The sequence below is a fragment of the Diospyros lotus genome, chromosome 4 (genome assembly GCF_014633365.1).
Source record: "Diospyros lotus cultivar Yz01 chromosome 4, ASM1463336v1, whole genome shotgun sequence".
NCBI classification, from domain to species: domain Eukaryota; kingdom Viridiplantae; phylum Streptophyta; class Magnoliopsida; order Ericales; family Ebenaceae; genus Diospyros; species Diospyros lotus.
In genome coordinates, this window is record NC_068341.1 from 15554856 (window position 1) to 15568364 (window position 13509).

General features: G+C 36.8%; 2 protein-coding genes across 4 annotated transcripts; one reads left to right on the top strand and one right to left on the bottom strand.

The window, feature by feature from the left end:
- Positions 1–431: 431 nt before the first annotated feature.
- Positions 432–2711, top strand: LOC127799446 (VQ motif-containing protein 9). The gene has a single exon (XM_052333488.1). The coding sequence runs from the start codon at positions 750–752 to the stop codon at positions 1734–1736; it is 987 nt and encodes a 328-aa protein (XP_052189448.1). The 5' UTR covers positions 432–749; the 3' UTR covers positions 1737–2711.
- Positions 2712–6317: 3606 nt separating this feature from the next.
- Positions 6318–11192, bottom strand: LOC127799447 (14-3-3-like protein). 3 transcript variants are annotated; one of them, XR_008022627.1, is made up of 5 exons: positions 10537–11192; positions 7220–7342; positions 6820–6936; positions 6489–6607; positions 6318–6382 (listed from the first exon to the last, which is right to left on the bottom strand). XR_008022627.1 is itself a non-coding variant. In XM_052333489.1 (4 exons), the coding sequence occupies exons 1-4, from the start codon at positions 11023–11025 to the stop codon at positions 6551–6553; spliced, it is 786 nt and encodes a 261-aa protein (XP_052189449.1). In that variant the 5' UTR covers positions 11026–11191; the 3' UTR covers positions 6318–6550. The 3 variants fall into 3 exon arrangements, 1 of the variants encoding a protein (XP_052189449.1); XR_008022626.1 differs by having other exon boundaries at positions 6318–6389; positions 10537–11191; XM_052333489.1 differs by having other exon boundaries at positions 6318–6607; positions 10537–11191.
- Positions 11193–13509: the final 2317 nt, after the last annotated feature.

The following is a 13509-nucleotide window of genomic DNA, read 5'->3' on the forward strand; positions in this document are numbered from 1 at the left end:
ATTCAGTTTGATTTGGTTTAGTTTAGTTTGGTTACCCACACAACGGTTCGGTTTCGATTCGGGTTTTGGTTTGGTTTAGTGAAAACCATAACCAAACTATACCCATTGAAATAATGTTTGATTTTTTCCCAAACCAAACTATTACCTAGTCAAACGATTTTTAACCGCATTAATCAATTTAATTTCAATTCAATTTCTCATGATTTCGATTGCATTTGTCATCCCTAATCACGAACGGGGTTAATGGGATGGGGATGCTACTGTGTTAGCGTTGGGCCAAGATTAGGCCTAGGGATCGAGCCCCTTACTGAGCTACGAATTTTCCATTGGACTGAGCCCAATGGAATTAACACGGTTCATGATTAAACTGGAAATCAACTCATCTCATCTCATCTATCTCATCATAAACAACCAATGAAGACCCAAATGACGAGCGAGACCAACGCATATGGTAATTTGGCTTATTTTGCAATTTACGTGCAGAAGATCCAAACGCAGCCCTCATTTTCTTCACCGGGAATTCACCACTGACTTAAATATGTATGGAAGGGACCGCTCACCGACTCTTCAAAGTCCCTGCTAGGATAAGAAGAAGAAGGCGGAGGAAGAGGAGAAAAAGGCTTGCCCACCACAAGCACTAGCACAAGCACTAGCACTGGGAGACCCACAAACACCCACACAGAGAGAGAGAGAGAGAGAGAAGGTTATATACATACATACATATATAGATCTTAGAGAGACGGAGAGAGATGGATAAAAGCTGTCATTCTTCTGGTGAGTCTACCACTACAAGTGCTAACAGCAGCACTGGGACCAACAACAGGGATGATCATCAATACAGCCAACAGCTCAGGCACCTTAGCAAGATTTCTCACAAGATCTCTAAGCCCATCCGAAGACCCCCGACTTTTGATCATCACCACCACCCCCCGCCGCAACACCCGCCTCCTCCTCCTCCTCCTCCTCCCCCGCCGCCGCCGCAACAGCCGCAGGGTCTCCAGCAACAGCAGCAGAACCAGCCGCCAGTTTACAATATTAACAAGAGCGACTTCAGGGAGGTGGTGCAGAAACTTACTGGGTCGCCTGCCCACGAGCGCTTCTCGACGCCGCCGCCGATACAGCCTCCGAAGCCGCCGAGCTCTCGGCTGCAACGGATCCGCCCGCCTCCCCTGGCGCAGATTAGCAATCGCCCGCCTCCCCTGCTAAATAACGCCCCCCTGGCGCAGATTAGCAGCCGCCCACCTGGCCCCCTAAACAACGTCATGCCGCCGCCGAATAGCTCCATAACCGCCGCCGGGAGGCCGTCGGCGCCGTTATCGCCTCTGCCGCCGCTTCCGGCGGTGCACGCGGCGGCCGAATCGCCGATCTCTGCTTACATGCGCTACCTCCAGAGCTCAATTTCGGCGGCCGATTCCGACCCCAAGCGATTCCCAGGGCTCTCTCCACTGTCGCCGCTGGTCTCTCCGAGATGGAGCAATTTCGCTCAGCCGCCGCAGAATCACCAGCCACCACTTCCTCTGCAGCCGCAAAACCCTATTCCCTCAAACGCATCGGCCTCCTTCCAAATTCCGACATCTCCGCTGCCTTTCGGTTGTGTGCCATCACCGCGGTCGCCGTACCCTTTACTCTCTCCAAGCCTACTCTTTTCGCCTTCGACCGCCGGCCAATTAGGGTTTCAACAATTCCCTGTCTCTCCAACGCTGCCCGTGCCAAGCCCGAGGTGGAAAAATCATTGAAAGATGAAAAGAAGGTAAGAATTAGGGTTTTTTTTTTATGGGTTTGTTGCATATATCTGTATTTATAAATCTTGGGGGATGGGATAGATATTCAATTCTCATATGTGGAAAAAGAAATGGTAGATGACGCCCTGAACTTGAACTGTAAATGGTTGTTATAGATATGTGAGAAAAAAAAAAAACCCTAGGTTGGTTTTCTTTTTTGCTTCTTATTTATGTTCCTTGATTGGAGATTTGGGGGAGAGAAATGTTAGAAATTCTTTAGTTTTGGTTTGATATAGAGGCTAGTCCTTGGTAGTTCCTTTCTTCAGGCATGGTCATGAACTTTGTAATTCCTTTGTATTTGAGCAAGTACTTCAGATCAGTCTAGACATGTATGCTTAAAGTCTTAGCTTATATTGGAGAAGTGAAATTACATTTGTAGTTCATTGTATAATTTTTGGATTGGATTGGATATTTTCCAAACATGTGATTTACTAGACTTTTGGGTATTTTCCATGTGTTGTGTGATCGGTCAGCCATTAGGCATGTCAATGCTCACATTGTTGGTTTTAAAGCGTGTAGAAGAATGAAAATTTTGTTGGTTAGATCATGCATCTTCAATGAAGTAAGTGAATATGAATATGATGGTTAATTGAATTCAGTTTGTAAATCCTTGAAGCCTGTGGTACTGTGGTAAAATTACGTTGCTGCTTCCAACCGACATGGCACGTGCATTACCTGCACCCTTAAACAGGTGCAAATTGATCCAATGTGACGGCAGTGACCGGTGATGATATGATGACATGCCTGTAATAGTGAGTTTCCATTTCATATCCTCTTGAAGTTAAACTTCTTGTTTAAAGTCATTCAGTCCTGCTGGAGGTTGTCCAGAGCTGGAGGGTATCTTCTTATATTGGTTATAAACTCTCTTCGACACATGAATATTCTAGTTGGGATAACATTGTTGTAGAGTGAATGCAATCTTAAAATACATACTCTGGCTGTTCGTTGTGGGGTTTTATATTTGACAGACAACCTTCCAGGTTTACTCAACTCTCAACTTCAAAATGGTGGCAATCTGCCATGATTATGTTACAATGGGACAGCAGTATGATTTAACAATCTTCCAAACTTGGTAATACATTTTTTCTGAAATTGTAATACTACACTTATAACATGGCTGGGCTCACCATATAAAATTGCATTGCACACTTTAGATATGTTGAGACTTACCACTCAATAGTGTCTTAGTTGCTATTTTTTTATAATCTTGTTTATGCAAGCTGTACCTACTGATTACCTTTAGAATGAGGAGGTAGCAGTGATGAAATTATTGTTAACCAAGATCCTTGGCTTTAATGTCTTCTGATTTACTTTTGTTATTTACAGTAGAGAATCCAAAACTGTTTTTGCTGCACCCCAAGTTTTGGGTAGCTCTGTCTTAGGTTTCATGGAATTTTCAGTATGTAGAGCATTTGCATATTAACCCCTATCCCTGTTTTATAGATCTTTCAAGCTTCTCCATCGTGCGCTCCTATGTGATACGCTGCTGCACGATGTGATTACAAAATGGAAGATTATTATTAACAGATCCAGCAGTTTTATTGACGTTATATGTTAGATCAAGACTTAGAGTAGACCACTATCTAATATTTGTTATGTATATTCATTCATTTAATCAAGTCTGATGTACAAATTTATTGTGTACTTTTTGCTTGTGGTAATCTGTCCATCAGTTAGGGGTCCCTGTCTTTCGGTGAATACTTTCCCTCCCCCCCAACTGCTCTCTCCCCTTTCACCCCCCGATACTCTGTTTCGCATCTCCTCTTGGTTTCTCTTCCCAAGTTTGTCCATGTATTGTGTTGCTGCATCAATGGGGCTTGGTGCAAGTATGCGCCTAAAGTTCTTCTTGTCCCCAACCCATATGATTTTACTTTTTACGTTGTCTGCTGTTTAATGGATCTTGGTACTCTATTTTGTGGAGATGGATGGCCATGTCAAATAAGTTTTGCCAAAATTGTCTCTGATTCTGAGACTTCCATTCTGAAATAACTTTACTGTTTCCCAATGCAACACATTTCTAGGGCTCTCTCTCTCGCGCGCGCTCTCTCTTTCTGTGTGTGTGGGGGGGATCTTTATTCCATGCTTTTGTGGAATTTAAACTTTTCCAGTGAGAAATAGAAGAGGAGAGTTTGTGCTTTTAATTTATAGCGGCCCCATATTAACTTTGAACCGTGGTGTTTCTTTTGACCACGTTGAAACTTTCTTTTCCACTGGAAAGTGGGAATCTACAAAGCCTATTCACAAGCCTGGCAATATGGACAAGTAACTCCTCTCTCTCTCTCTCTCTCTCTCTCTCTCTACTAAAAGCAGTTTTTGCTTTTCTTTTTTATTGTGTGTCTGTGTGTTTTTCTTCTGAAAAAGGGATTTCGTACGGTTTAACTCACAAGTAGATGAAAGTTTGCCAAATTACAAGGATTGTATCAGAAAATTTGTTTACTTATCCCTTAAATTGTTCTTTGTGATAAATATAAGTTAGTTAATGGGTAGTGATTGGAAAAGTCAGTGAATTCTCATATCCAGATGTCAGATTTTGATCGACCTCTATACCAAATAAATGATAAAAAGTTAAAATCTTAAAAATTTAACTGTTAAATATTAAAAATGTATTAAAAAAACACAATGAGTGTGGAACTCCCGAATACTCCAAACTTTGTCCTAAATATATATATATATATATATATGGTCTTTATATTAAAGTTGCGCCTTTGAAGGGAAAGGAAATGTTGCTACTTGTTGGCGTTGACTATGATTTTTAAAGTTGGGTAATTGGATGCTTGTTTCTTCGCTCTATTTTTTCATCGCTTAGGACCTGTTTGCTAGCCTTTCATTTTAAGTTTTCCGGTTCATGGTGTGACTATCGATTTTAGTTTTTTGTGTTTTTAGATAAAAAAAAATTGATTGGTGGTTGGATTTTATTTCTGAGGAAATACAGGTTACATTTTCAAGGGGAAAACAACGTTCATACATATATATACATATATATATATATATAAATATTCAATCAATACAATCTCCGACAACTGTTAGCTATATATATATATATATCATGAATGTGTTATCAATAATATTAATCTTAAAATATTGTTAATTTCCTATTCATGAAGTTTATTTGTAGTATACTTTTAGTAATTAATTTCATTAATAATATTCGTGACGATATATGAATTGTGTATGCACTGCGCGTGTTTCATAACTAGTTAATATTAAATTATCAACTCCAATAAAATAAGTCATAATCGAGTTTGTAAAATTAAATTTAGAATAAATTTAACTATTTAATAAAATTAAACCAACTTTAAATTCATATTTGGCGGTTCCAAAATTTATACAATGATATCATGAAACTTTGGGGGGGGGGGGGGGGGGGGGGGGAAAGTAAATGTGCATTTATTATATAAAGTTTAATTCGAGGGCGAATGTTTTGGTCTGGATGGGAGATATTTGAGTCACAAATAATCATTATTCTTCAATACAACTTAAAATATGATAAGAAATTAAAGTAGAACAAAATAATAGCGTTTTCAAAATCAGCAACTAAAAACGGTATGTTGTGGCTGTCTTGCTTTTTCAGAGCACTTAAAACAGGTCCGACGAACGATGGGAGGAAAGTGAAAAATTGCCCCTTCAAATCTTGCAAGGCAGAGCGAGGGGATGGATTATTGGTCTAGTTTGTTGCATTTTAGCTATTTTTTTTAATTGGATTTAATTTGGTCAGGACTAGGGACTCAACGGTCAAACTTGAAGGCAATTCTATATTAATCCATTCAAAGACTTTTTGGCATAACTGAATGAAAATGAGAAAAAAAAAAAATTGAATCAAATCAATCCAACCAATCACGTTCATACCATCCCATTCCCAAGTCTACTGGGATCCAAAAACACCACTTACACTTGTGCAATTATCGAACTTGTTCCATATTTATTTTTTATTATAATTTTTAACTTTTAAGATAAAAACATTTTTTTACATATTTAACATTTGAACAAGTTTTCCAAATTTAATGAAGTAAAAAAATAGAAAATAAGAAACTGGAAAATATTATTTATATCTAACCCAGGCTCTAATTTATTCCCATCAAAGTTCTAGAGGACAGATGCTGAAGACGCCATCCATAAAGTGTTGGATGCTCACTCTCGGTCATATCTTTAAAATCATTAACATGCACAATAAAAAAAAAATAACAAATGCTTAATATAAAAACTGCTCAGCCAATAACACAAGAGTAAAACATAGCATGGAATACGGATAAGAACATAGAACGTTTTGGCCATATAAAAAAGGCGTGGCGACAAAACGTTCAATTAACCATGCTATTAAATCATCGTAAATTCATAACACTTCGTGTTGTTATACGACTCTAAATATTAAAATAAAATTTATCTTAATCAACTGTCATGTACTCGTGACTTGAATATATAACTATATAACAACATCTAATTGAACTGCGTTATGAAATCAGATGCTTAGGTCATTGCCAGAATATGAAAGATGAAAAGCTGAAAATTTCTGACCAACGGCAGGAATAGGATTTCACATAGCCAAATGCAGACTTTGAGCTCTGCTTCTTTAAGATAAATAAGCCATCCATAACCAAATAAAACTGAAAACTACAAGCAAGAGAACATCAATATTAAGCACCTTCAAGTTTCAGCACTAAAATCAAGAACACCTAAAAACTTGAAAGAAAATTTGAAAGAAACAAGCACCTTCTTCTCCTAGCAAAAACAACCATCGGAGAAGGGAAAATGCATTTCAATGATTCTCGCCCTTACTGCTTGTCATCATCGGGCTTAGAAGCTTCTTTAATCTCATCAACCCCATCATCCTGCACCAAGTAAAAAAGCAAAAGAACATGTGAAAAACTGGAGTTTCTTGCCTTGGGGAAAACAAGAAAAGAGCCACTTCAGCTGATATAAAGGCTAATCATGCAAGAGATGAGTCCAAATACACAAGTGGAAATTATTAACATACAAGCACTTGATAAGATGATAGGAAGCGCGAGGCATGGTTTAGGACATTGCATGGAAGCAGACATACCTGCATGTCAGAGGTCCAAAGGGTGAGGTTATCTCGAAGAAGCTGCATAATCAAGGTGCTATCCTTGTAGGATTCCTCTCCCAATGTATCCAATTCAGCAATTGCTTCATCAAACGCCTGGTCAAGGATGTAGAAAATAAACAATGAGCGAAGCACAAATCAAAATAGATAATAAGGATATTTGGTTTTCCATGTTATGTGAGTAGAATTTGTGCAACAGGTGGGAACGTGGAATGGTTAATTGGTGTGTCAATATGGGAGAGACCGTTTCACTTTTAGACTTAGGTATGACAAAAGGAGAAAATTTAAAAAAAAAAAAAAAAAAATCTTATCAAGATCCATTTATCATCTTGGATCACTGTTCTGCAAGAAAACAAGTATCAAATACAGAATAGGTCACCTGTTTGGCAAGACTGCAAGCACGGTCGGGAGAATTCAAAATCTCATAGTAAAAGACAGAGAAGTTAAGAGCAAGACCAAGTCGGATTGGATGTGTTGGAGGAAGTTCTGCATTTGCAATATCCTGGAAACAAAATTGTAGTAAATATAACCACAGTTAATATAAATGTCTGGAAAACCAATAACCATGGTTGGTGAAAATTGAAATTTTACTAATACTAGAATGTTTAAAGTTTTTACTCATAGTTTTCTTTTATCACCACTCAGATTAGTTAAAAAGTCCAATGCACAAAGTAATGAGGTCATAACTCATTTCTAATCTAATTGAAAAAGCTGGAAAAACAGAAAATGAAATTGAGTTAACAGGGCTCAGAAACAGAAACAAATCTCTTTTTGAATTTGGACAGTATCTGTTTACACTAGTTTTTTGAGTTATAAAATTCAAGACAAAAAATACATGAAAATCCCATCAGTGTAGAGGTAAAAATCATGGGGTCACTCCACAGCAAAATCCTTTAAAAGAAAATTTTACAAAGTTTTATGTCTAAAATTGGATTTTTTTTTTTTTATTTTTTTTTTTTTGTAATCTTGAGTGAGAAGAGTACAAGCTTTGATGAATTTCCGGACCAAAAAAAAATTTTCTAATTCTTCTCTTGAAAAATGACAAGGTTAACACTAGACATTTGTTTCCACATTACATGATGAATTCTTCTCCACTTTATGTGAATTAAGATAATCGAATAAGAAAATCCTTTGAATTTTCAGAAGTCTTGATCTCGATGTATGAAGTGGAAAATAACTTCTTGGGGCCTTAGTGGCTTGTTTTTTATATATATTTTTTCAATTTGATAAAAATAGTATTTTAGTTCTTTAGGGACTTATCAATTTGATAATTAGAACTTTTTTGTGTCTATAGTGGTTTTTCAACACCTTTACTAGAGATAGAACCTTAGAACACTTATTGTTTGGAAAAAAAATTATTCACACAAAAGTCACCCCTATTTATAGAGGAGGATGCACGCTTCATGACAGTTACTCCTTAATTTACTTTTAAGGAGTAATTACAATTTAGATTTTGTTTTACATTATTACATCTAGTTTTTCAACAAAACACTATTTACTGATTTATTTGAAATATCTTTGCATTTATAAGATATCCTTAGAATATTTATATCCCTAATTAAATATCTGTCTACTTTATTTTGAAGATAATAAATATCTCTACCTGTCTTATTTCCTCATAGAATTAAGGTAAGATGATTATAATGAAAAAAGGCGCCCACCATTTTATGTGATAGTAAGATTTTGTTAAAGCTAAAAAGAAAATGAGGCGGCTATAAGACCAGATAGTTGGACTTGAAGGTTTGGAATGCTGTTATTGAGACAACTATAAGACCAACTTTATGTTGTATGGCACAAAACCTTGGGCAAGAAAGTACTAAGATGTGCAAACACAAGCATAACAAAGACAGATATGTCACGATAAATATGTAGTCATGAGCAAAAAGATAAAAATAGAAAAAAGTTATTCTTACTAAGGTTGGAGTGGCTTCAATTAAAGATATGATGCGTGATAGACAATTAAAATAGTTTGATTATGTGAGAATAGGACCAATAAAGCGATCCAATGGAATAAGTCTTTAGAAAAATAAGTAAAGAAAGAGAAATAAATAAAACCCTTGGTAGGAGGTATGATATGAGTTATAAAATTCCTATAGAAGATACAGTCATAGATAGATATGATTGACAAGTTAAAATTCATGTAACCACCTAGTGTGTTTGAGACTTAATATCTATGTTGGTGTAATTATTAGAGATACTTATTTGACAATTATCCAATTCAATAAGAGACAGTGATCAAAAGAAACACACGACCAAATGTGATTGGAGAAATTATTTTGTGGGTCCTACTAACATGCTTGCTTAGCTTAATCAGTAAAGCACAAGGCTTAACCTTGTCATCATGTGTTCAAGCCCCATAGTGAGCCCCTGCACTTATCCTCATAAAGCATGTATATGGATTGAGTAATTCCATTAATACTTATACTGTGGAAGGTTTGTTTCTATTGACAACCAATCCCAAGCTTGTATATAGGAGGGTTGCATGAAAGATGCGAGATTTACAATGAAGATGAAATGAACATGTGATGAGAAGATTAATGGGCTCACTTGTGAAGTAAGTGAATGAAAAGGAGGAAGTTTTAAGTAAAAGAGGAAGGGTCAGTGCAAAGAATATAACTACGGATATAGGTCTAAAATTCATGTAGCCAAACCCACCTAACCTTCATAAATTCTTAGTGATAATTGTTGTTGTCATATTACTGACTCAATTTAATTAAGTAAAGCATGCTTATATGAGAACTGCATTACTTTGCACTTGGCACCGTTTGATTTGTCTACATGTGCAAATTTAATATATTCCTGAAACACATGCCACTATAAGTTATTTGTAATGGATATTATTGAATTATATGTTCACAAGACATGGCAATTTTACTGCCCAAAAATTTGCATGTCAACAGTATGGGCGTCAAATCCATATCACTCGTTTGTTTCTATTTCTAAACTTTTCAGTTCATAAAGAAGTCCCAGAAACTCATAGTGAGTGCATGAATATCCTATTTTATTTATTTCTTCATTAAACTTCTCATCTTGATTGATGCATCGGGCATGGGGAAAAATTCCCCTAGAAGGCAATGCCATTGCCAATACACCTAAAATAATTCTCAGGCAATATACACCTAACATACTTCTTTTTGGCAAAAAAAATTTCTACAAAGGAAGTAATTTGATGAACATGAATACAACTTCTCCTTTAAAATTAAGAAAACGAAAATCAGTATATCCAATATCTTATACCTACGAACATTTATCAGCACTACAAGAGTGTATACTATCATGCATTTAACTTTGAAACTGAAACAATTATCTTCCTCAGAAACTAAAGTAAACAAATGCCGGATACAAGTCCGTGCCAACCAAATCCTAACAGGCATATAAATATGATTTCCTTCTGACAATAGTGAATGGTTAATAAAATACACAAATTTCGAGAAATTTCAAGAAATGAATCTAAATTACTTACTGTAAATAAATCTACATTCTAGCCCGAACCTATCTGCATCAAGTAGATCTTAAGCTCCACCGCATCATTAGAACAGCCTAATTGGATATAAATCTAAAGTAATGGGATGAGTCTACACTGTGACCCATGCCTACTCAGCATCCTAAGCGAGATGACTGTATAAATCTAAACTCATACAAAAGCCAAAAACACAAAATCAGAATCTAAGCCCCAAGAAGTTGTGAGAATCTAACCTGCGCGGATTTGTAGGCAGTGAGAGTGTTCTCGGCGGCATCCTTGCGATCCGCACCGGTCTTGAACTCCGCAAGGTAGCGATGATAATCTCCCTTCATCTTGAGGTAAAACACCTTGGAGTCACCGGCGGAGGCGGAAGGGATGAGCCTGGAGTCCAGAAGCCTGAGAATGCCGTCGCAGATCGAGGAGAGCTCGGACTCGATCTTGGATCTGTAATCCTTGATCGTGGCGACGTGGTCCTCGTTCCCGCGGCTCTCCTCCTTCTGCTCGATCGAGGAGATGATCCGCCAGGACGCCCTCCGTGCGCCGATTACGTTCTTGTAGGCGACGGAGAGGAGGTTTCGCTCCTCCACCGTGAGCTCCTCCTCCGTGGAGGCCGCCGCCGAGACCTTCTCCATGAACTCCACCATCTCCTCGTAGCGCTCGGCTTGCTCCGCCAGCTTGGCCATGTAGACGTTCTCGTCGCGCGCCACTGGTGCCGCCTCCATGGTTCGATCGGGATCGGATCGGATCTCTCGGTGAGGTCTCTGAGTTTTGTGGTTGGAGAGAGAGTGAGGAAAGGGAGGGGGGCGTTGTTGGGTCTTTTGAACGTTGAAAAGCTATACGATCTGATGAACTGGTAAAAATTGGTTTGAAAGAGCAATTGGTGTACGTTCGATTTCAGATATTTCATATAAGGACAATGGTACACGAGCAACTCTCCTAGAGCCTTGGTTGACGACTTTAATTTTAATATTAAAATATCACAATAGATTAAACTCAAAAAATTAAATTATTTGACTCTCCCTCTCTCCCCCTTTCACTATCTCTCTCAAACGCAATTCATCGCGAGCATCATTTGTTGTCGCCCCCCACCACCGTGAGCACAGTCTATCGTCACCCCACCGTCGCAAGCACTACACCGCCTTGCCCCTACCACCAACCACAAACCCCGTCACCCTCCCCCCACTACCACTCAAGTCACCATCACCTCTCGCTAGTAACAAACAACCGCCTCACCTCCACCCGATCACACCCATTATCGACGTAATCGAGTGTGTGTCTTTCTCTAGGTTTTCTATTCTCGCCCATTGCTTCTCTCATGTCGTCATTCACCACCGTCAACATCTCTATCTCCTTCTCCTTCTCTCTCTTTCTGTCGATGACGATTTCGCCATCCGCCTCCACCGTTCGTCGCCATATACTGTTATCTAAATATAAATATTACACACAAAAATTACATATGTATAAATATATATAAATATGATTTTTAATATAATTATAAATTAAAAACATATTATACAAAATTATCTAGACCAAATTAAACTTATTTTTTAAAAATTTTGGCTTGTAACGTGTTGTAACTTTAAGAATATAGTTTGGATTGTTATTTTTAAAAAATTATTTTATAATTTTGTACTATTTTTTAAATTATAAAATGAAAATCAAATTATAAACTATAATATTATAATATTTATTTTTAATAAAAAAAATATATTCACATATCCAACACAATACAATTATATTTCTTCTCTTTATCATTCATACAAAATATAAAATTTTAAATATTTTGTAATTATTTTATCTATAAATAATTATGTATATTTTTATGTTATTATTTATTTGTATTATTTGAGTTGAAAGATCAAAAATTATATTTAAAGTTAAGAAAAACCATAATATCGTATTTTAGGTTTATACAAGTAATATAAATAAATAAGAAAATAAATAATAACATAAAAATATATTTTAACTCAAAGTATATTATTTATTTGTATAGTTGTTTAGTCTATATTTTTATTTAGAAAATATGTATATTTAAGCTAAAGTTATATAAAAATACAATTTTAATAAATATATTATATATTTATATATGTATTCGCTTAATAGAAGACCCATAAAGAAAGAAAGGGAGATGGAGGCAATTTTAATAACAATGGCGACAACTACGTCAGTGGCAAACGACGACAGTTGTATGGGTGGTGAACACTAGCAATTGCAATAATTGAGGTCTAGTCACGCACTGTGCAATGGAGGTCCGATTGGCTGTGGGTGAGAATAAGAAAAAGAGAGAGTACATCGACGATAAAGAAAGCTTGGGCATCCAAGTAGGTGAGAAAGAAGGCTTGGTGGAGGGCGGCAAGAGTAAGAGTGTGAGAGATAGTCAAAGAATAAGAGAGATAAAGAGAGTGAGCTAGTGGAAGGCAAGATCTCTGTCAATCTAAGATCTGGTGGGTGGCGAAAATAGTAAGAGTGAAAGAGATAAAGAATATGTGAAAGAGTCAGGGTTGTTGTTGATCTAGTGAAGGGTAATTTTGTAATTTACATCAAGGGCAAAATTGTAATTTCATTAAGAGTTGTTAACAAAGTTGTCAATTCTTTTGTTAGTATAGCATTATCCTAAACAACTCTCTTGACAACTTTGTTAACAATTCTGCAAAAATTACATATTTACTCCAACCAGGTGGTGGGTGCGATCAGGTAGGGGCGAGGTTGTTGCTTACGGCTGTTCGAGTGGTAGTATGGGGGGGACGACGATGGTTTGTGGCCGATGGATGAGGCAAGGCAGTGCAATGCTCGCATTGGTGGGAGGTAACGGCTATGCTCGAGGTGAAGGAAGGCGACAACAAACGATGCTCACAGTGATGGTAGGTTTGAGAGAGAGAGTGGGAGAGATAGTGAAAGAGAGAGAGAGAAATAATTTGATTTTTTGGGTTTAATTTATTGTGATATTTTGGTGTTAAAATATTACAATAAATTGAGGTTGTTAACCAAGTTGTCTAAGAGAGTTGTTGTTGTTCCTATAGTATTGTCCTTTTTTTTTTATCCAACTCATTTGTCAAGTTATTATTTGACTTAAAAACTAATATTTTTTAATATTATTTTATAATTGTAATAAATTGATAAATCTAATTAGTGGATTATTAAAATTGTAACAAATCTAAAAGTTTATTTTTTGGGGGTAAGTTACATATTTATTTTTAGTATTTTAA

Coding starts and splice junctions, on each gene's coding strand:
- LOC127799447 (XM_052333489.1), bottom strand. CDS start 11,025: ATGGAGGCGGCACCAGTGGCGCGCGACGAGAACGTCTACATGGCCAAG. Junction 7,343..10,536: donor CTGCCTACAAATCCGCGCAG/GTTAGATTCTCA, acceptor TTTTGTTTCCAG/GATATTGCAAATGCAGAACT. Junction 6,937..7,219: donor CTTGCAGTCTTGCCAAACAG/GTGACCTATTCT, acceptor ATCCTTGACCAG/GCGTTTGATGAAGCAATTGC.
- LOC127799446 (XM_052333488.1), top strand. CDS start 750: ATGGATAAAAGCTGTCATTCTTCTGGTGAGTCTACCACTACAAGTGCT.